Below are 23,411 nucleotides of genomic sequence, written 5' to 3' on the forward strand. Positions count from 1 at the left end.
CTTCGATATTGATTCCAATATCGTATACAGCTTCAAAGGTACTTAAAGGCAGAAAATTCAAGTGTTGCTTGTATTTATGCGTCAGATTGGAAATGAACAAGCGAACCATTTCCTTTTCCTTGGGAGGGTCTACTAGGAGTGCAGCTGTTTCTCTCCACCTGCTTAGGTAAGTAGTGAAGCCTTCATTCTCTTTCTGTTTGAGAATGGAGAGTTCACGTTCAGAAGTCTTGGCCTGAATGTTGCACTTGTATCGGTTCATAAAGCTTTCAGCAACATCTTCCTAGGTCGCGACATGCTTGGATTCTAGGGAATAGAACCACTGTTGACAGGCATGCTCTAAGGAAAGAGGAAACACTGTAAGGAAGAGTGTCACATCTACTCCCTTAAGAGCCATAGTTGCAGAAAAAGCCTTCAAATGGAACAGCGGGTTATCAGTAGGCTTGAACTTTGGAATATCAGCAGTGGAAAATTTTTCAGGGAGTTTCTCTCTTATGGACGAGGAAGTGACAGGCTGTTCCACATAAGTGAACTCTTCTGAAATCTTACTCATCTGTTCCTTAATCTTGTCCATCGCAGCAGCAGTAACACTGTTTTGCTTGTCTTGCTCTACAGTGCTGACTCTAGTAGTGAGTGTCTGCATCATGTCAGACAACCTTTCGATTGTCCTGTTGAGGTTCTCGATGTCTTCCTTAGTGGCCATTGGTTGAAAGTAGACTGGAGACGGATTTTGTGGAGATGACTGAGGTGGTTTCCTTGTACGCCTCTTTGGTACGAGAGGTTGTTGAGGTATGGACTCGAACCGTAACAATCTACCCTTGCTTCTTGCCCAAGCACTATGACACCGAAACAAATACACATTTTAATGACCACACTTAACCTTAACCCATCCGGATTAAAAAAAGAAAAAGAAAAAATTGAAGTTCTACTTATTTTTTTTTTTTTTTTAATAAAAAAGAAAAACATGGGAGGATACCATCCGACTTACTCCGAAAAAAAACGACACAAAAAACGAGACTTCCCTAAAATACGGTCAAAAGTGGTGTACGACTAAAAAAAGAAAAGTGTGTGGACATAACATGTAAGTGATTAGGTGAGGTTATAGACGCGTGTTTTGACTATATAACTAGACACGACTTAATACTGGACACAAAATCGAGAAAAAAGACTGACGGTACATTTTCCTGGGCACCGTGTCACGGTGCAGACTGGCGTGACACGGTTAAGACTTACCGTCAGACGGTAGCCTTTACTGTGTCACGGCACTGTTCACCGTGACACGGCAAAAAATGCCGTGACACGGTGCACAGTTCCAGGTCAGTTTTGTGATTTTTTTTTTATATTTTAATCGATTTTAAGTCCGTACTAATTACTATGTGAGAAAAAAACCCTCGGTCATGGGTCAAACAAAAAAGCAAACACATTAGGGTTAGCACCGAACAAACACATAGCATGTAGGCACGATGATGTAAAAAAAGTTCGCAACCTAAAGTCAAGGTCTATGTTCAACTATTGGTCAAGCTTTGGGTGTCAAAAGGGTACCATGGTTAAGAGTTTGGACGCGTTAGCAAGGCAGCCTCCCTTGAGGGTGTATGCCAACGGGCGGCTCCGCGAGTTCGTGATGAAATCGAACTCGACTCCATGGTTTGGGTGGATTTAATAACTCGGATGAACCCTTATTGCCATGAGCGTTTTTGGGTTGATAGATCTTAAATCCCCCGGGGCTAAGACGCATGTAGAACACATACGTTTTTTCAGAAAAATCGAAGGAAGTCGACTGTGGAAAAAGAAAATAGGTCACCGGACAGATTTTTGGACTGCCGTGACACGGCAGAAATTCCCGTGTCACGGTACAGTCTACTGTCAGACGGTACACTGTACCGTGACACGGCAGACTATGCCGTGACACGGCAGTCAGAAAATCTGACTGGTGCCTTGTTTGCTTTTGCGCGCAACCGAGTTATCTAATTTTTCCTACGGGACAGACCTGAATGTGACGTTAAAACGTCTATGCAGATGCAAAAATGCCAAATTAATCACAGGAATATTTTTTCAAGAATCTTTCAAGTCTCATCCACTCATCTTAATTAAATACCGATCACTCAAATCGATAAATAATTAAGAATCCTCCCCAGTGGAGTCGCCAAATTGTAGGCGTCGTTCGAAGTGCGCCTACGTTAAAAAGCATGTTGTGAATATGCTTGGCACTCATAGGAAGTGGGAATTGACATTACGATTAGGGACAAATAAAGTAGGGAGCCGCCAACAAGTTTTTTAGGAACTTGTAAACCGTTCACGGATCATAAAAAAGGCAACCACGATAAGGGACAACGATAGGCAACAACGATTGACCCGTGAAGGTTACACCCCATTCATAATCCATGAGATTATTAACTCCATATGGTTCGGAACCACGAAAGGAGGATCGGGGATGATGGTACGAAGTGAGTCATGGAGTCACATTCGCCCGTATTGGCCTCTACTCGATTCTTATATTGAAAAGCATTCCTGTGATCTCAAAGGCATACAAACAAAATATTCAATTCGCTCCAAACTATTATTTAACTAAATTGGTTCAGAATTAATGCACACATAATTCTAAATATTTGGTGATCACTTGATTAAACAACAAGATTAAAAAGGAACCTAAACCGGTTGTCCAAATTATCTTATTAGTCGTGATTTTCAATTACATATTCCCATTAACATGCAATATTGTGATCAATAAATATAATAAAATCAATATAACCATAAAAAGAACCAATTTAATCATAATTCTAACAACAGAAAAATCGTTAGAAAAATAATAATAAAAAGAGCATAACTCTTACTTTGAATCTGTTTGCTTGCAACTACAAAATAATAAACGAGTTAGTAACTTCAAGGAAATAATAAAACAACAATTAAATTAAATTAAATAAAAACAAGGTTAATTTTGGGGCCAAACCCTCAAACGATTCTACCTTTCACGCCTTGGTTTAAGGATAGAACCTCGAGTAAAATATGGACTCCTTTGAGTGCTTGAAGAAGGAATTTTGAAGTGAAAAGGGTAGGCTAGTGTTTAGGTTAAGAGCATAGAAGAGAGAAAAATAAGAATAATAGAATTCTCGTTGCCCCGTTCATCAGAAATGAGGGGGTATTTATAGGGAAATGTGCTGAGGGAGCACACGGAACCCTAAAATGATAAAAACCCTAAAAAACTATCCCGTGACACGGTCAGACCCTACCGTGACACGGTTAGACTGTACCGTCAGACGGTACAAGTTCCCGTGACACGGTCAGGTTTTGGAGTGTTGCGGGAAATTTTCAGAAAACGGAACGGAAAACGCGTTAAGGGTTTACGCGGAAAGGACACGGAACTCCCCGTGTCACGGCAGACCTCCCGTGTCACGAGAAGTCCCACCGTCAGACGGGAAGAGTTCCCGTGACACGGTCAAGCTTGACCGTGACACGGTCAATTCCAGTCCACTTTTCCGTCCTAATTCATTTTTAACCCTAATTTCTTTCGGCTTTCTGAGTGCCGATTGATAATTACGGGCTTTTTTCTGACTTTTATTATTCGGGCTAAAATAAGAAAATAATAAAAATAAATAAAATATTTGGGCCAAGAATAATAAAATAAAAAGGTTTGGGCTTAAAATTAATTAACAAATTAAAACTATGCTTTTACCAAACACCAAGACATTTTTAAGCACTCTCGGGATTAAATACTAAACCCGACCAATAGCGGCGGTGAAAGGTTATTTATCATCGGGCTTGGTTTTGGGGAGACATTTTTAGGTGTCTACAGTATGCATATACTCCAGAGATTTAAATGCAGCATCGCCAAAAGATTATTTCCCACTGCCCCACATAGATGTCTTGTTGGATAGTACTGCGGGACATGCAATGTTCTCATTAATGGATGGTTTTTCAGGCTATAATCAAATACTGATGGCGATGGACAATACACCAAAAACATCGTTTATTACCCCATGGGGGAAATTTTTCTACCAAGCGGTGCCCTTCGGACTAAAAAAATGCTGGGGCTACTTATCAACGTGCTGTAACAACCATCCTACATGACCTCATTCATGACACTGTTGAAGTTTATGTGGATGATATGATTGTTAAAATCCATGACCGTATGGAACACATATCGGCATTAAAGTCTTTCTTCGATAGAATTCGGAAATACAACTTAAGATTAAACCCCCAGAAATGTGTGTTTGGGGTAACTTTCGAAAAACTTCTAGGATTTATTGTAAGTCAAGAAGGAATCAAGGTTGATTCAGATAAGGTTAAGGCCATTAAGGAATTGCCTCCTCCAAAGAATGAAAAAGAAATAAGAGGTTTTTTGGGAAGAATTCAGTACATCAGCAGGTTCATATCACAACTTACAACTAGATGTGAACCAATCTTCAAACTTCTTCGGAAAAATGTGCCAAAAAAGCGGAATGATGAGTGTCAAGCTTCATTTGATTCAATGAAAAATTATCTTTCTAATCCTCCACTTTTGATGCCACCCAAGCCCGGGGAACCTTTGGTCTTGTACCTTACAGTGACAGAAACTGCCATGGGTGGATTGTTAGCGCAATATCAAGAAGGTACCAAGAAAGAAATTGCTATTTATTATCTAAGAAAAAAGTTCTTAGAATATGAGACTAGATATACTCCCTTAGAAAGGGCATGCATCGCTCTAATCTACGCGAAAAAAAGCTCCGACATTATCTACAAGCTCATACAACATTCCTTATCTCAAGATTAGACCCTATAACATATATCTTTGAGAAACCTATTCTGAGTGAAAGATTTGCGAGATGGCATGCTATTCTCTCAGAATTCGAATATTCAATGTGTTAGTCAAAAATCTGTTAAAGGGAGAGCCATATCTGAAGCGTTAGCTGATGGGCCTATATCAGGAGATGAATTCAATAATGACTTTCCGGATGAACATTTATTCAATATCAATACAGCACAATGGAAGATGTACTTTGATGGAGCATCTAATAGAAGGAGGAATAGTGCAGGTGTGTTACTTATTGATCCACATGGAGTTCATATTCCCTTTTCAATAAAACTTAGTTTTTCAACAACCAATAACACCGCTAAATATGAAGCTTGCATCTACGGTTTAAAGGCAGCCTTAGCAGCAGGGGCAAGAAATCTTATAGTGTATGGTGATTCAAACCTTATTATGTCTCAGACAATTGGAGTGTGGAGGGTTCGAGATGAAAGGTTGCAAATATATACTGACCATCTCCAACAAATTATCCCCTGCTTTGAGGAAATCGATTTCAAACATCTCCCTCGAGAACAAAATAGTTTCACTGACGCGCAAGCAAATCTGGCAGTAAATTTAAACTAGGAAGATAACGTTAAAGTTCGATCTGTAACTGTAGAAGAAAAATGTTCCCCAGTGATCATGGATGAAGAAATGATCGCATCATTAACTATACGAGACGAAGAGGACGCTTGGTATAGCGACATAAAAAATTTCTTGGCCACTCGGGAATATCCCGAAGGGAGTCATAAAAAAGGTCAACTTGCAATTCGAAGGCTAGCCGCTCACTTTGTGATATTAAAAGATCAATTGTATCATAAAGGTTTTGATGGAACCTTGAAACTATGTATTCATGGTGAACAAGTCCGAAAGGTCATGGGAGAAATCCATGGAGGAGAATGCGAACCACATATGAACGGACGAACGTTGGCTCGTAAGATTTTATGAGCCGGGTATTATTGGACCACCTTGGAGACAGATTGCATACACTTTGTAAGGACATGTAAGAAGTGTCAAATCTTTGCAAATCTCAACCATATGTCACCCGTCTCACTACATAATCTCACTTCACCATGGCCATTCTCAAGTTGGAGCATCGACATCATTGGACTAATTCATCCGAAAGCTTCAAATGGGCATCAATACATTTTAGTAGCGATTGATTACTTTTCAAAATGGATTGAAGCAGCATCATTTTCCAAGTTAGGTGCAAAACAAGTCTCGAAATTCGTGATAAACAACATTATTTGTCGCTATGGAGTACCTTTTGAAATGATTTCGGACAATGGGTCGCAATTCGAGGGGCAATTGAAAGAAACTCTTGAAAAGTATAAAGTTAGACATCATCAATATTCTTCTTATCGCCCTCAAACCAATGGAGCAGTTGAAGCAACCAATAAGACCATTCGGACAATAATCGCAAAAAATGACTGAAAAAACAAGGGAATGGCCTGACAAGTTGTCGTATGCTCTTTGGGGGTATAGAATCTCTATTCGAACCCCAACAGAAACTACTCCTTACTCCTTGGTGTATGGGATGGAGCCCATCCTTCCCATCGAAATCGAAATTCAATCCTTACGGGTTATGAATGAAAGTGAAATCTCTGAAGATCAATGGCTCAAACTTCGGAATGATGAACTTGCCTTAGAAAATGAATGAAGGTTACAGGCTCTTCACAATACCCAACTTTACCAACGACTCATTGCTCGAGCCTTCAACAAAAAAGTTCGAGATAGAGACATCCAAGAGGGTGATTTGGTGCTAAAAGAAAATCGCGCTCCTCTTCATGATCCTCGGGGAAAATTTAAACCAAATTGGTCAGGACCATTCTTGGTCAAACATATCACTCCTGCCGGGGCAGTACAGTTAGTCGATATGAATGGTGATACTTTCCTCCACTTCACCAATCTTGATCAGCTCAAAAAGTATTACTCTTAGTATCCATACCCAAGTCAATACGGGTAAAAAAAACAGGGATTTTCGCACGTACTTTGTTCAATAAAACGGGAAATTACTTGTCAATGTATGACGTTCGATCAACTCTAAGGGTTGCATACGAATTACAATCTTTATAATCTCGTCTCCTTTAGATTTATCGATTGTATATTTAGGCTTTAATGTCATTGTCTAAACTTTGGACCTCCATTTACGGTTAAAATACATGATTGGGATCATAAAATGGAATATTCTAAATCATGATCTCGTGATCATAAACTTTAAATTTCAAGTAACAAATGTCAAAGCTTAGAGCAACAATTGAGTTGACTTTTAAAGAAAAAACTTCATTCCAATGAGAAATTCCAACCTTAAAAACACAATGTTACATAAGATGACATTCGATCCTAATTCGACGCTTCAAATGCCCATAGTGCTAAGGAAACCCTAAACTTATTACGTGAAAGGTTCAAGTGCCAAAAAAAAAAAGGGGGGGGGGGCATTTGAATCTTTCCGTTCTTGACTTTATCATTTCTCTTCCTTAATCCTCTTCGAATTGCTGATCGAGGGTTCATCCTCTATATTTGGCCTTTTAAAAGAACCCACATCTTCGTGAATCCACCCTACATAATAAACATCAATAGTCGGATCTCTTAAGACAGGGAGAAATGGAATTTTCTTAACCCGTTCCCAAACTCTGAACAGATCCCTTAACATGTTGGTATCTATCCAATGAGTAGTACATTCATTAGTGGGAAGATCCTTTTGGAAGGTTTGTCGCTGCCCGAGCTACCGAAGACACCTCCACGGATAATAAAAAGTGATCTTGTTGATACTTGGAAGCACTACACCCGTTTTGTTAGCAGTACTATATATGACTTCTTTGATCCCCAAATGAGAGGTTACCCATTGGATTTCACCTTCAAGGGTAAAGCTCCAAGCATTACTTTTCTTTACCTTATGATATAAGGGTGAACAACCCCTACTAAGGATAATCTTAGGATGGTACTTGATTTCGTTCAAAGGTTTCACCAACTTAAACTTCTCCATCAGCCACAAGTGAAGCACCAGTGGGCTCCCCTTCATGAAGGTGTATGGATGTTCCTTTTGATGATCAAGACTAAGGACCAATTCTCCCAAGATCAATGGCCCTAATTGGCCCCCATAAACCATTTGTAGTGCATAGCTAGCTACATTGTTATGACACAACCCAAGATCTTCCTTGAACAACAAAAGACCCATGAGGGCAATCAAGCATGCTCAACTTCATGCGGAGCCATATGAAATATCAAGTTTAAGACTGGTACCTTTTTCTTTAAAAGGTTCGAGGATACAATTGATAAGGATGGAATATTCATGATGGAAAGTCATACCATCATGATAAGATATGCCTAAAGCCTCATGTAAATAACCACTAGTAGAAGTACACTTTCTTGTTGTAACCAATGGTCCACTCATAGCAAAACCCAAGAGGCCTTCAATTTCTTCTACCATTTGCACCATCTCCCCACCTTTAAACCTAAAAACATGCTTTTTCACATCCCAATATTTTGTAGAAGCGTAAATAAGGTCATAGCAAAGTGGAAGTTTGAGAAGAGGAAAAAGGGAATCAAAGAAGATTTTTGCATAACTTTTCTCTCCTAAAGCAACCTCTACCCCCATGGAAAATAAAGTGTTTTTGTAGTCTACTTCATTGATTTGATTCAAGTAGCTGGGTTCTTTTCCTTTCATATCCATAATTTTAAAAGAAATTTTGAGGAAAAGGAGGAAAGGGAAACAAGAAAACTAAGTATTCTTGTTTCAAAGGAGAATAGAAGTGAATGATTATGATCACCCAAACTCATGTCTTACATAGGCAAAGGAAAAATCCCACCTTACATTAAAACACCTATAAGCTTTCATGCATTTAGTCCCACCACAACATGTTATTTTTCTTCATGCAAACTTTATTTACATGCATGTGTTATGATAACGATCAATTGTTTTTTTTACTCCATATTCTCATGGTTAAAGTACCTATGAAACTTGCTTTTTTGTACATGAATAGTATAGTCAAACAAAATCAAATTAATCCTTAGAATTTGATCGCAAATATGCCTCAAGCTGTTTATTATTATCTCCGTCCTATATGGAGTCTTTCAAGCCGATTTTTCAACTGTGAGTAATGAAAGATTAAGTTCTTTATCGAAACTTCCAAAGCTGGTTTTTCAACCACGACTGATCAGTAAATCAAAATTTTCGAGCCGGTTTTTCAACCGCAACCAAAATTCCCAAAGCTGGTTTTTCAACCACAATTGATCATTGGTTAATCAACCAAGACTTTTTAAGCCAGTTTTTCAACCGCAATCGAGATTTATCAAAGCTGGTTTTTCAACCACAACTGATCATTAATCAATTATTCAATTTTTAAGCCAGTTTTTCAACTGCAAATAATTGACGATTAAGTTTTAACCACAGTCAATACGTCGTATTTGATCGCAAATATTCTCACGCCACATTTAAGCATATGCTTGATGATTATTAGCATTTTGTTTTATTTTACTCTAGTTTCTTTATAAGTTCTATTTAAGGATCAAAATTTACTATCTTTTTCTAATCATTGATCGTCATTTGTTCCAAACTCGATCAATGAGGGGCATTCTGTAGACACCAAATTTTGATCCCCTATTTTCCATACTTTTTTTTTTGTTTTTTTTTTTTACTTTCAATTAACTAATAAATTTTGTGTAATTTCATAATTATAATAATAAGATCTGCTTTTGCTAACCACAACCGCAATAATTAGACATAAGAGACAAATTCAAGTAGTGTTTATTTATAATTTTGGAGTATACAAAACTCTTACAATTTGTACTCCTAATTTACGAACAAAATACGAGATTAATTCGAAGCATAACTTGAACCTAGTACACTCCGTGCCGGTAACTTCAAGTCGTCATTTATTCATGATTATGAAAATCATTAACGACATTAGTAGCACCACTAACGCCATGATCAAAGCTAAATATAAATTTAGCACTCGAAAATGCTCGTCGAATGGAGATGGAGCTTGACGATTTTGGTTGCTGGGAGCCATGGAAACCGAAGAGGAAAAGGCAAAGGGTGTATGTGTGTTTTTTTTTTTTTTTTGAGTAAAGGGTGATTTCGGATAAGGGAAATCTCCCTTTTATAAGGGATAAATCTTATCCGTATTTTTGTCATATCCCAATTGTGTAATCGTTTAGTCTAATAATAGTAGTAAGTGTATCTTTTAAAAATAACATAAATAAAAACAAATTTGTTACCAGTGACATACGTAATAATCATGTCATTTGACATATCCTGGTCAATAGAATCAAATTTTGACCCTTTAATCTATACAATTTTAAAACCGTGACCGTTTCTAAAGTATCACTTTCTAACCCCGGATAAAAGTTTAGTACTAACTGATTTTATGTATCTTATTGCTATTATTATTATTCTAATATTTTCAATCTTTTTTTTTTTTTTAAAAAAAAAGGAAAAATACAAATCATAAAGGACAAATTAGCATATTTTGATTATGTAAAAGAATGCAAAGCATGCATGCATACTAAGCTATTACCAATACCCAAGGTCACAGTTTAATACAATAATAAGATAATAATGACACAAAACATGCATGAAATGCATGTAATGTAATTGGCAAATGCCACAACTCACGGCTCCCATTGTTTTTTTTTTTATTTTTTTTTATTTTATTGGTTTTTTTTTTATTTTTTTTTTTTTCAACTTCCTTAATTATAATTTGTTTTAGTTCTACCATTTTGCTTTGTCAAAAACGTACTACTATTCCAATTTTCATCTTCTTCCTTATTCACCAAAACACCATTACCACTATACCTTCATGAGTCATCTTTTCTCTGTTTCATATACTCAGAAATAACAAGTGTAAGTATGCATGCTACTTCTCTTCCGGGTTATTGCAATGACGATAATATTTGACAGTAAAAGAGTGACTCTAAGCAAAGATACCTCTGCCATTACCACTCATTTGATATGTCAAATCTCTACAAAAAAAGAAAATGGTAAGCCATGGTTGTAATTTAGCAAAGAGAATCAGAAAATGGTGTGATATGACTATCTACAATCAATGGCAAACAACTTTTTTCCTTGTTATTTTCTGATAAGTGGGTTGTGTAATAGTCGTATTTTGATATGGTAAGTTTAATATACAGATTTCAAAATTCAAAACGAATCATCACCTTCTCTCTAAAACACTCTCCCTTCTCTCTAAAAGCAGAGAACTACTTCCAGCTTTCCCCCGCCGCTGGCGGCCAGAGCAACGTTAGCTCAATTAAGGTCGTCGGCGAGCAATTCTTGACGGCCTCGAGGCTAAATTAGGAGCGGTGCTTTGCTTAGCTATCCCAAACTCTCGAAATTTCCTTTAGAAAAGTTAGGGTTAGGGTTTGGTTTTCAACTTTTGGGGATTTTATGGTCTTACAATCTCAGACCATTCCCGCATCAAAGGTCTAGTGAATTGGCGATATAACTACGGATACTCCTAGCGGTATAGGTGCAGCGACGGCGGCGCATCTGTTGGGGTCTCGTTCTTGTGCCAAAGTTTCTTCATCATAATGGTTTCTTTTGGTATGGCTTATTTATTTTATGGAGAAGCATGTTTGCTCTCTGTGTAATAGTTTGGTTTTTAATTTTTGATTGCTTTTGGTGTGTTTAGTTGTTATTTCTCATATTTTTTATGGATAACTTTGAAGAACTTAGGGGGATTTTGTGTATTGCTCATGCTGAAGAGGATGATATCTCTTCTCATAATTTAGAGCTGCTAGTTGGGAAGTTGGAAAATCCTTTTGGTTTTCTGAACTTTGTTAGGGGTTTGAAAGATGAAGGTAACACTTTTTACAAAGAGGGTAATATGGGATTAGCACTTGCAAAATACTCTCTTGCACTAGAGATCTTATATTTTGTTATGGTCTATAATGATGAAGATAAGTCAGTTTTTTCGAGCCTTGCTGTGTCTATTAATCTTAACTTAGGTGCTTGTTATGTCAAAGAGAAAAACTTTGACAAGGTGGGTCAGTTGTGTTCTGCGGTTTTGTGTTATGATACTACTAATGTGAAAGCTTACTTTAGAAGGGCGGTGGCAGTTGTAGAGCTCAAAAAACCCGACTTAGCTTTCATGGATCTTGCACAAGCGATTAGGATTGATCCCAATAACAAAGAGTTTCAACAAAAACTCAAGGAGGTGACGTCTTTATTGGGTTGGTCTCCGAATTTTTTTAATGAGGCACTAGCAGTTACAAGAGAGGATGAAATGTTTAGAGATTAAGCTACTTTTGGGAAGGAAGAAGAAAAGAGAAAGTTAGGGAAAAAAGAAAAAAAAAAGGGAAGGAAATGGTGGTGGAGATGGTTGTGTTCGTAGGTGTTTCGGTGTACAAGATGTCACCAAAAAGAAAAAGGATGTTGTTGGCAAATCTTTGAATTCGGAAGAGGGTAAAGTCAACCCTATCAATCAATATCCAAGGCCCAACATTATTGATAACAATTCTGATCTGAAGTCAACTTCAGAAACAAAAAACCCAAATCTTACAGGGTCAAGTTATCGGTTTTGCAACCGAAAACGTATTGATTCCTAATTGCATCTTACTCCAACAATGTATGGGGCGATTTCTAAGGGAAGAACACTACACTACTATTGCTTCTCCAAGAAGGATTTCATTAGCATCCGAGTATTGGATACTCCAAAGAAGATGGACTCTGTTAAAACTTAAGAAGTTTTAACACCAATGGAGATTAGTCACCCCCCTGTGAAAGGGCATGATAGGTGTGAAACAACTCCAAATTTGGCACAAGAAGAGTTAACCATAGGTATGGTTGATCAAGTGTCAACATGTGAAAGTTCGTCGGTGCCCCTTCCGGTTGCTCTAGTCTGCGCTCCATCAAAGTCTACTGCCTGCCTCAACGTATCATCTTCTCAAATTTGATGATATTGGCTTCCTCCCGTTGTTCCAGAGCTAGAAGGAAGAGTCATTCGCCAAGAAGCTTACCTTCTTCTTTTTTTACTAACCCTTTATTTTGCAGGATGAGTGGTTCGAAAAGAAAAGCATCCTATCCCACCGAAATCGTTTGGGTTCCGAATAGAAAGTTGTTATATGGTTCTACCCCTAATGTTTTAATGTGTAATTTAGTTTATGTTTAATTTAGGATTTTGCTGTTGTAAAAAAAAAAAAAAAAAAAAAAAAAAGTTTAATATACGAAGAGTAAGTACACTCTTCAAAGGAAAGTAGTACCAATTAATCATTGTATTCAAATTATATTAGTACTTTTAATTATTTTTAGTCATTAATAATATTGTCTTTTGTTCAGTCAATAGTAATTAAGTTTTACATAAAGTAGTAGGCTATTCTATTTGTCCTCTACTTCATTAAGACGAATTTTTGTTATAATTTCTACCTAAATCTTGTATTCGTACGTATTTATTTCATATAACAGTATATTCTTTGTATTTTGTATTTTAGCCCCCATTTGTTCCCATATATATACCACCCTACTCTTCACGAAAAAGGCAGAAGAAAAAAGATATTGAAGAGAATAGTTAAAGAAAAAAAAACCATACAAGAAGTATAAATTATTTCAGCATTATTATTAGAAAAAAAAAAAAAGCAATCAAATTTTTTTTATTTTCCGTAAAAAAAAAAATAAAAAAAAATAAAAAAATAAAAAAAAATTGTAGAAAGACTTGGCCTATTTTTAATTCGATCGTTTTGACACTATCACGCTACTCTTACTAACTCCTCAAGATAGCTACTCAAAGTAAAAGGTAATATTTTCTTTCTTTATATTTGTGATTTCATATTATTTTTACATACATTTACTAACTTTTCTACTTTTGTGTTTTCCATAACCTTCTAGGGCGCTATACGTGCCGGTTTCCTAATTTGGAAACCAAGTAGAATTTGACCGACCGCGAGCGAGTTTGAGAGTGAGTATACATGGTTTGTTTGATTTTTCATTTCTTGTATGTATCATCATTATGTAGAGTATGAAATGGAAGCAATGATACTTGTACAAAATGCATAAGGAAGCTCCAAAGAATGAATGATGGAATTCTAGCAAGATAGCATTTTCGACCACTTTATTTTATTATGTAAAAAAATCGTTATTTATTATAAAATTAAGAAATAAATTTTTTACAGTAATATTATGTATTTAGGAGTGTATGAGACTTAAAATTTTATAAAAATAAATTTTAACCAATCCACAAAAAAACAGACATGAAGACATAGTAACACCACAAATTTCTTACTACAGGTCTGTCTATTTGCCAATTTTCGACCAGTATCCTTTTTTAATAATAAAATTTGAATTGACTATCTAGAAAGAATATTCCTTAAGCTTTGTAAGTTGGGGTCACACGTTCCCATAGGATAAATACTCTATTTTTTTTTTATGATTTTTACAAAACAAGGTATCAAAATGATAAACTGATTTGAGGATGTTTTCCCCAACCAAGCATACTCTTTTTATTTGGCATATCAAATGACTTCTAAAAAGGGAGAATTTTCTACAGAAAATTTATATGCTTGTCCTTAATATACCATTAAAAGGATCATGCCAATTTCTAAGTACTTTGACCACTATCACCCAATTCCCCATGAACGTCCCAAACTGGAGTATTTTTAAAGAAAATTCATTATCTTTTATTTCAACAGTTAGATGAATCCAAATTTTTGATATGTTATATAATACTTGTAGACATTTCCAAAGACCTATCATATGCTCAAATTCGACTGTTAGAACATGAGTTATGGTGTCCGAAATATTAGAGACACTTTAAACCCTTAAGCTTTTTAAGGAAAAATGGAATGAACATTATTATATAATTTGTGTCAACCTATTATGTATACCTCTGGTTTTTTTAAAGTCATTTGAGGAAGTTATAAATTACTCATGCCTCAAGTTGATATTAATCCAAAAAAGAGACACATTTGTATCACTTTAAGATTAACACTTTTTTTTATTTTAAAAAAAAGTCTTCTTCATCCTATGGCTATATGAAAGGAGCATTATAAATAATTCATTTAGTTTGGAATAGAATGTCTTATAATTTTTAAATAAATCTTGTTTAAGTTTTAATTCCATCATCGTTCGGAAAAGCAAAATTTCCTTATGCATTTCTTAATAAAGAGACAACTAACTTTTAATTAAGCAAAATATGGCTTTGCATGCTTATATCATTTCATTAATAAAATAAATCTTTCGAGTTATGGTTTATGGCTTATATTTAAATAAGAGGGTTAAGTTGAATATTCAATCATGATAGGTTATAAGATGATCTATTTGCCGCAGAGAATTATACTTTTAAAGTTTTATTATCTATGATAGATCGCTTACTTAATCTAACATGATTAAGGTTTTCAACATATACTACCTATCATTTAGATTTAAGCCATATAGAATGTCTATTCTGCGTAAGTCAATTTCATACAATCTAAACACATTTCCTTCATATTCTTCTCAATTCATACCAAATAAAATTCCTTTTTTAGCACACTCAAATAAGCCCACACAATCTCTTTTTGGAAGTTGGTCAACCCTAAATAAAGTCGTTAATTGAAACGCATTTTACAAACAAAATCATTCTCCTCAAAGAAACTCCTATGGTGTCGCTGATTCTAGTGACTTCCTCAACCTTGATAAACTGACCTCCACCTTGAAAGCAAGATTGCTCAACCTCATTCAAATGACCCTATATGGATCGACCACCTCTCCTAAAAAAAATATAAACTTTCTTGAAACCTCGTATGAAATTTCGACCATGTATAAATGGACGTTCTTAAGAACTTCGTAGGGTTTTGATCCGGGAGTGGATTCAAATCCCATAATGAACGGTACGTAGTGCAACTTTAATGCTCAAACCCATCATATATCGTAAGGTTTAATTCACTTTTATTTTACATTTGAGTGTGATTGACAATGTGGAAATTTTCATGTTTTTATGCATTAGTTTAAGGAAAAGTATGTAAATAATCATAACCAATTAACAACATATTAGTAAGAGCCTGTTCGTTAGAACAGAGGAAGAGACGAGATCCAAACGTTCGATCTTCCTAACTTATACCCCGTACCTAGATCTCTGATTTTCCTAAAGACCATACTTATATAGTGCCTCATCTAATGGAGTCAATGTCGTTTTCTATTTGAAAACGATCATAAACAAAAAGACCGTCTCTATTCGGGCAAAAATAGAGTGGCGACTCTAATTTTTATTTTTTTAGTCAAATTATCGACTTACGTGGGATTTTGACTTCTAATTTTAATTAGTCAAAAAAAGGGGTACCAGATCACCAAGCAATGTTTTCTTATAAATATTGAAATTATTTTCTGGATAACTTCACCTTGCTCAAATACTTTTATCTTTCTTTCTTAGTTTAAAAAGAGTCAAGAGTCGCATTCCACTTAAGTGTTTTTTTCTTAATTACTTTCACTAGAGTTTTGTATTCGAGTTGTATTTTGGGAATTGGAAGTTTGAGTGAACTCTAAGCGAATTCAGTAGAGAAAGAGAGAAAAGAGAATAGAGAAGAGAAGAGTGGCAAGTAGAGGGACTTGCTGATGGGAACTTCAAGTTCATAAAGGAACTTGAAGATTGATTCTTTAGTTTGTAATAGGTTGTTTGCCCTGTTATAGTGAAGAATCTTTCCTATAATCCTAAGTGGTCGTGGTTTTTCCTCTTGTTAGGGTCAAGAGGTTTTCCACGTAAAATCTCTCTGCGTTTACTTTGAGTTCCTGTAGGTTAGTTATATCAATTTCGTAAAAAGTTAGCTCAATTCTCACAAACTACAATTCACCCCCCCTCTTGTAGTATTCTTCTAAAATAAAAATTGGTATCAGAGTCTAATCCTCTCGAAATCAAGACACCCTGAAGAGGAGAATCTTGGCAAAATGAATACGCATGAGAAACTTGAAGAAGGGTACTCAACTCAACGACCTCCTATGTTTAATGGGAAATTCTATACATACTGGAAGAATAGAATGGAAATCTTCATCAAAGCAGAAAACTATCAAGTTTGGAGAGTCATCAAAGTAGGAGACTTCGAGGTAACTAAAACCAACGCTCAAAACGAGGTAATTCCTAAACCAATGTCTGAATATGAGAAGGAAGACTTTGATAAAATGGAAATCAATGCTATGGCTGTTAAACTACTTCATTGTGGATTTGGACCACATGAACACAATCGTGTCATGGGGTGCAAGAACGCTAAGGAAATTTGGGATCTTCTTCAAATACCTCATGAAGGAACTAATGAAGTAAAACGTTCTAAAATTTATTTGCTCATGTCTAAGTATGAACGTTTTGAGATGCAACCCAAAGAATCTATCCAGGAAATGCTTACTAGATTCACTAACATTATTAATGAACTAGTTTCTCTTGGTAGAAAAATTCCTACTGATGAGCGGGTTAGAAAGGTGCTAAGAAGTCTTCCTCAAGATGAGCGTTGGAGAGCAAAGGTGACTGCCCTATAGGAAACAAAGGACTTCACGACGTTCAATATTGAACAACTCGTAGGTTCTCTAATGACACGTGAGCTTAATTTAGGAACTGGTATCAGTGAAGGCAACAGGAACAAGGGCCTGGCTCTCAAGGCTGATCAAGAGGAATCTTAAGTGGATGAAGAAGAGGCTTCAATGTTAGTCAGACGTTTCAAACGAATGTTCAACAGAAACAATCAGAACTCCAAAAACTTTCAGAAGAGAACCTCTAACTCCAAACCAGAATATAGCTGTCACAAATGTGGATCAACAGACCACTTCATCAGAGATTGTCCTCAATGGGACATCGAGAAAGGAAAAGGGAAGATCAAGAAACAAGGAAAAGAGAAATACAAGACTTCCTTTTCAAAAACAGATGTCAAGAAAGCCATGATAGCTGCATGGGGAGATTCCGATAGTAAAGCAGATGAAGATCAACCAGAAGAGGAGGTAGCAAATCTCTGTCTAATGGTCAAATCAGATGACAGGCGTGCATACCTCAAGGAACTGGAAAATGAGGTAAGTGAAAGTAGCTTTGATAATACTAAACTCAGATCTTTATCCAAAGATGCTTTAATTGACTTAATTGTTGAATTGGAAATTAATCTGAATGATGAATGCATGCAAAAAAATGAATGTCAAAAGGTTCTACAAATCTGGAAAAATCACAGTGCTTGGCTATAAACCGCACGAAATGATATCCAAACCAGATTCGGAGAACTACATGATAAATACCATCTTATGACTGAGGTGCTTGAAAGAATCAAAAAGGAAAATGTCATGTTAAATGTAGAACTTTCACAATACAAACTGATAAATACTGATATTGGTTCTAGCAGTTCCTCTAATGATTCTATGCTAAAATTTAATGTTGATTTTGAAAAACTCAAGCTTGATCTTGACAATTTAAAGTCTAAAAAAGATAGGCTAGAAAAGGAACTGCAAAATAAAAAGAATAGAAGTATTTATCCTATTGTAACTCCTAAATGGATTAAGGATGCTCAAGTCAAGAGAATTGAAGGACTTTGGTATGAATCCAAAAGGAAAGGTAAACAGAAAAAAATATGGGGATCTACCATGTAGCAAAGTTTGTACTTTCTGTGGAAAAAATGGACATTTACACTATGATAGTAAAAAGAAGATAGAACATGATAAAAGAAATATTAAGCAAGTTTGGGTAAAGAAAACAGATATTTCCTCAACATCAAAGGAACCCAAGGATCCCGGGGTTCCTGAAACTAACACTTAAATTTTCTTGCAGGTTCTAGTGAGGGGGAACAACCTATGGTACCTCGACAGTGGTTGTTCAAAGCATATGACAGGAGCTAAATCAAAATTCCTTTCACTAGAAACCTATCCAGGAGGAACAGTGACTTTTGGAGATAACAAGAAAGGAGAAATCATTGCTAAAGGCAAAATTGGAAAGTCAACCTCCCATGCAATTGAAAATGTGTTCCTGGTCGAGGGTTTGATGCACAATCTACTTAGCATATCACAATTTTGTGATAGAGGAAACTCGATAAGCTTTACTTCTGATGAATGTCATATCTTCAATAACAGATCAGGGAAGGCTATTCTAAAAGGAACAAGAAGAGGAAATACCTATGTGGTTGACCTTGACTCAATCTCAAAGAGTAGCCTTACATGCTTGAGTGTTATTGAAGATGACTCTCTACTTTGGCACAAACGCTTTGGACATGCTAGGTATGCTTTAATTGATAAACTCAGGTCAAAGGACTTGGTTGTAGGACTACCCTCTATCAAGTTCCTGAATGATAAAATCTTTGATGCCTGTGTAAAAGGAAAGCATGTCCGAAGCTCATTTAAATCCAAAAACATAGTCAGTACCACTAAGCCATTAGAATTAATTCACATGGATTTATGTGGTCCCATGAGAGTCCAAAGTAGAAGTGGCAAGAAATATGTGTTAGTTAGGGTTGATGATTACTCTAGATTTACTTGGGTGATTTTTCTAACAAGTAAAGATGAGACCTTTGATGAATTTGTAGCATTTGCCAAACATGTGCAGAAAACAAGTGGATTCTCAATAATCTATCTAAGATCTGACCATGGTACAGAGTTCAAAAATTCAAAATTTGATGAGTTTTGCAGGGAACAAGGCATGAATCATAACTTCTCTGCACCTAGAACTCCTCAACAGAATGGAGTGGTTGAAAGGAAGAATCGAACACTGGAGGATATGGCAAGAACAATGTTGATAGCAAGCTCACTGCCAAGGAACTTGTGGGCTGAAGCTGTCAACATAGCATGCTACATAATTAACAGAGTAACCATTAGAGCCATAACTAACAAGACTCACTATGAACTGTTCAAAGGGAGGAAGCCAAACATCTCTCATCTCATAGCCTTTGGATGCAAGTGTTTTGTTCACAATAACGGAAAGAGAAACTTGGGAAAGTTTGGTGAGAGAAGTGAAGAGGATATATTTCTTGGCTATGCCTCAAACAACAAAGCTTATAGAGTTTACAATAAGAACTCTTTGTGTGTTGAAGAAAGAATTCATATCATATTTAATGAATCTTACTCTTTTATGAATGTGCAGGAACATGATAACAATGATTTTGAAATTGGATTGATCAAAAACAGGGATGAAGAAGAAGAAATTCATAAGCAAACCAGAGAAGAGCAAAGAGATCCAAATGAAGAGATTGCGGAAAATCCTCAGGAAAACAATCAAGAAGATCAAGCAAATGAAGAGCAGATCAATGAAGAGCAAATCCTCGAGGGTCATGAAGTAGAAGAAGAAGGTGGAAATGTAGAACAAGAAACTCCTCAAATTGGAGTTCCGGCAAGAGAATTCCAGCCTAAGCCCTTCAAATATCAAGGATCTCATCCCACCGGTCTAATAATAAGTGATATAGGAAGAGGAACTCAGACCAGATCACAGATGAGGAACTTCTGCGCATTTAATGCATTTCTCTCCACACTGGAACCTCGAAATCATCAGGAAGCCTTAGAAGATGCTGATTGGATTATAGCCATGCAAGAGGAACTGAACAAGTTTGAAAGAAATAAAGTCTGGCATCTTGAAGCCAAACCCAAGGAAAAGAAGATAATTGGTCTTAAATGGGTATTCAGGAACAGGCTACATGAATATGGAACAATTGTGAGGAACAAAGCTCTTTTAGTTGTAAAAGGCTACAACCAACAGGAAGGTATCGATTTCGAAGAAACCTTTGCTCCTGTAGCTAGATTAGAAGCTATTAGAATACTTATTGCTTTTGCTTCTTACAGGGTTTCAAACTTTACCAAATGGATGTAAAATGTGCTTTTATAAATGGTTTCTTGATGGAGGATGTGTATGTAGGACAACCTCCGGGTTTTGAAAATCCAAAATTTCCAAATCATGTGTTTAAGCTAGACAAAGCCCTTTATGGCCTTAAGCAAGCCCTAAGAGCCTGGTATGAAAGGCTCTCTAAGTTCCTTTTGCAAAATGATTTTAAGAGAGGAAAAAATGATAAAACTTTGTTTTTAAAATCAAAAGGAACTGATCTTTTAGTTGTACAAATCTATGTGGACGATATTATCTTTGTTGCAACTAACGATGTCTTGTGCAAGTACTGCGCTTATCTCATGAGTGGTGAATTTGAAATGAGCATGATGGGAGAATTAAACTTCTTCCTTGGTCTACAAATCAAGCAGACAGAGAAAGGAATCTCAATTCATCAACAAAAGTATATCAAGGAACTATTGAAAAAGTACAACCTTGATCAAGCAAAAACAAATCTCACACCCATGGGAACAGGCACAAGACTGAATGATGATCCAACAGGAACTAGTGTGGATCAAAAGACGTACAGAGGTATGATAGGTTCCTTATTGTACATAACTGCTAGTAGACCTGACATTGCATTCAGTGTTAGATTATGTGCCAGGTTTCAGTCGAATCCTAAGGAATCTCACCTAACTACTGTAAAGAGAAACTTAGATACTTGAAAGGAACCGATGAGTTATGTATCTTCTATCCTAGATGTGATTCTTTTAAACTAAAAGGTTATGCAGATGCAAACTATGCAGGAGATCTAGTCAATCGAAAAAAGTACATCAGGTATGGTCCAGTTCCCAGGGCCATGCTTAGTCTCATGGGGTTCTAAGAAACTGAACACCGTAGCTATATCTACTGCTGAAGCAGAATATGTAGCTGCTGCTGCTTGCTGCTCTCAAGTGTTGTTGATAACACGATATTATACATGATTTATATGTGATATTTGGTCATATTTTATTGTGTTTCCTTCATTTCCCTAATCTTTTAGAGCTATTATTCTTCCTATTTCGATATTGCTCTTCTCGATTTGTTTGTTTTTGTTTTTATAGGAATAGGGATCGATTTGCGTGGAATTCAACTTGGACGCAAGATATTCTTCATATGGAGCATTTTAGCATCCACGAAGCATCATGGCAGCCTTGTCAGCAGCTTGATTGCGGTTTACTATGACCTACCGCAGCTTACCTGCGGCGCACTTCACAAAGGAGCAAGAATTCAAGATCGGCAGCCTACACCGCAGCAATACCGCGGCTCGCGACCTTGTACCGCAGCAATACCGCGGCTCGCGACCTTGTACCGCAGCTCGGTTGCGACCTTTTCATTACCAACAACATTAGCCCTATTTTAGGGATTTTAGGAGTCCTAATCCTAAGAAAAGACTAGTACTATTTTCCTAGCATATAAATAGGTTTTAGATAGTCTTTTATCTATCAATTTTTACATACATTATTTTAGAGTTTTTTGGGATTACGCTCTTCATTATTACTTTCAAGATTCAAGTTTTCATATTTAATTCCAATTCCAAGTATTGATTTCTTTTCCTTATTCTCTTTAATTTTTATTGTTATTATGTTTTCTTTAATTAATTGTCTTGTTACTTCTATTATTATGTGTGAGTAGTTTCATAATCTAAGGTTAGGTTGAACCCTAATATAGATTGATGTGTTATTTGATTCCCAATTCCCAATTTAATTAATTCATAATTTCTCTTTGTTAGGGTTTGTTTTATTATCAATGATAAACTAGAAATAGTATTATTGAATGTGATTAGGTTTACAACGACAATTGATTCTTAATTTAATTTAGAACCCTAATTAAAATTAAAAGCTTTTATGCATGAAAATAGCTAATTGTTCTTGCTAAGGCTTATAAGATGTCGTTCTAAATGTCTTTAATATGTATGATTCCATGAAAATAGGTATGCTTGCTTGTTAGGGAAGCTATTAGTTGATCGAAAGAAACTCTTAGTATTGTTTTAGGGAGCATCTGTCCTGTGGAATATTTATTAATTTAATTGAGGGAAATGGATTGTTCTATTGCATTGATTCATATTAGTGGGGATACTTAATCTTAGACGTCTTTAGTTCTTGATTAATTCATTATTATAATTTTCTTTGCATGATAGTTTGTAATTGTTCTAGAATAGATTTCTCGATATTGATTGGTTACTTGCTTAGTATTGATTTGAGTCTGTTTAATTAGTAGTCCTTAGTCTTTTGGGATTCGACCCCTACTTGCTCAACTACATAGTAGAGTTAGTTTGGTTATTTTTGTGAGGTACGCGACACGCCTATCAAATTTTGGCGCCGTTGCCGGGGACTAACGGTTTCATTTTAGTTATTCGTGATTCGTTTTTACTAAGCATAAATTTTGTTGCTTCGGATATTGTTCCTTGTGTCTTTGATCTCCCGTTTTAGTTTCTTTGTTGCATGCAAACTCGAAGTTCAGGTTCAGATGATTTAACACCTTTTGATTATGAGATCGAAGCTACTGCAAGAAGACAAAAAGGTAGAAGGAGGAAAAATCAAAATACAAGAAACATGGTCGACCCAGGAACAAAATCTCTTTTGGAGTATGGTATTCCAGATACAACGACCGGATTCTTCTCTAGTATCGTTAGGCCACCTGTCACCGCTCAGAGTTTTGAGTTGAAACCCCAATTCATACAGTTCATCTCCAATGATTCTTTTGCGGGTTCACCGAATGATTGCCCTGTGACTCACATTGATGGTTTTTTGGAGAAGTGTGACACTATGAAGCTCAATGGTGTCACTGATGATGCTATTAGACTATGCCTTTTCCCTTTTTCACAACGTGATAGAGCAAGGGAGTGGTTACGAGATGAAGGTGTCGATTCCTTTGATACGTGGGACAAGCTTGACAAGGCCTTATTAGTTAAGTTCTTAGGGCAAGAGAAAACCGCG

At 36.2% G+C, this 23,411-nt stretch overlaps 1 protein-coding gene across 1 annotated transcript; it reads left to right on the forward strand.

Annotated features, from left to right (window-relative positions):
- Positions 1–16,613: 16,613 nt before the first annotated feature.
- On the forward strand, positions 16,614–17,195 carry LOC145636740 (uncharacterized). Its single transcript, XM_081688295.1, has one exon. The coding sequence runs from the start codon at positions 16,614–16,616 to the stop codon at positions 17,193–17,195; it is 582 nt and encodes a 193-aa protein (XP_081544421.1).
- Positions 17,196–23,411: the final 6,216 nt, after the last annotated feature.

The sequence above is a fragment of the Chenopodium album genome, chromosome 6, assembly GCF_948465745.1.
Source record: "Chenopodium album chromosome 6, dcCheAlbu1.1, whole genome shotgun sequence".
Lineage (NCBI taxonomy): Eukaryota > Viridiplantae > Streptophyta > Magnoliopsida > Caryophyllales > Amaranthaceae > Chenopodium > Chenopodium album.

What these genes read in the sequence shown, in the direction of transcription:
- LOC145636740 (XM_081688295.1), top strand. Translation starts at nt 16,614, where the DNA reads ATGAATACGCATGAGAAACTTGAAGAAGGGTACTCAACTCAACGACCT.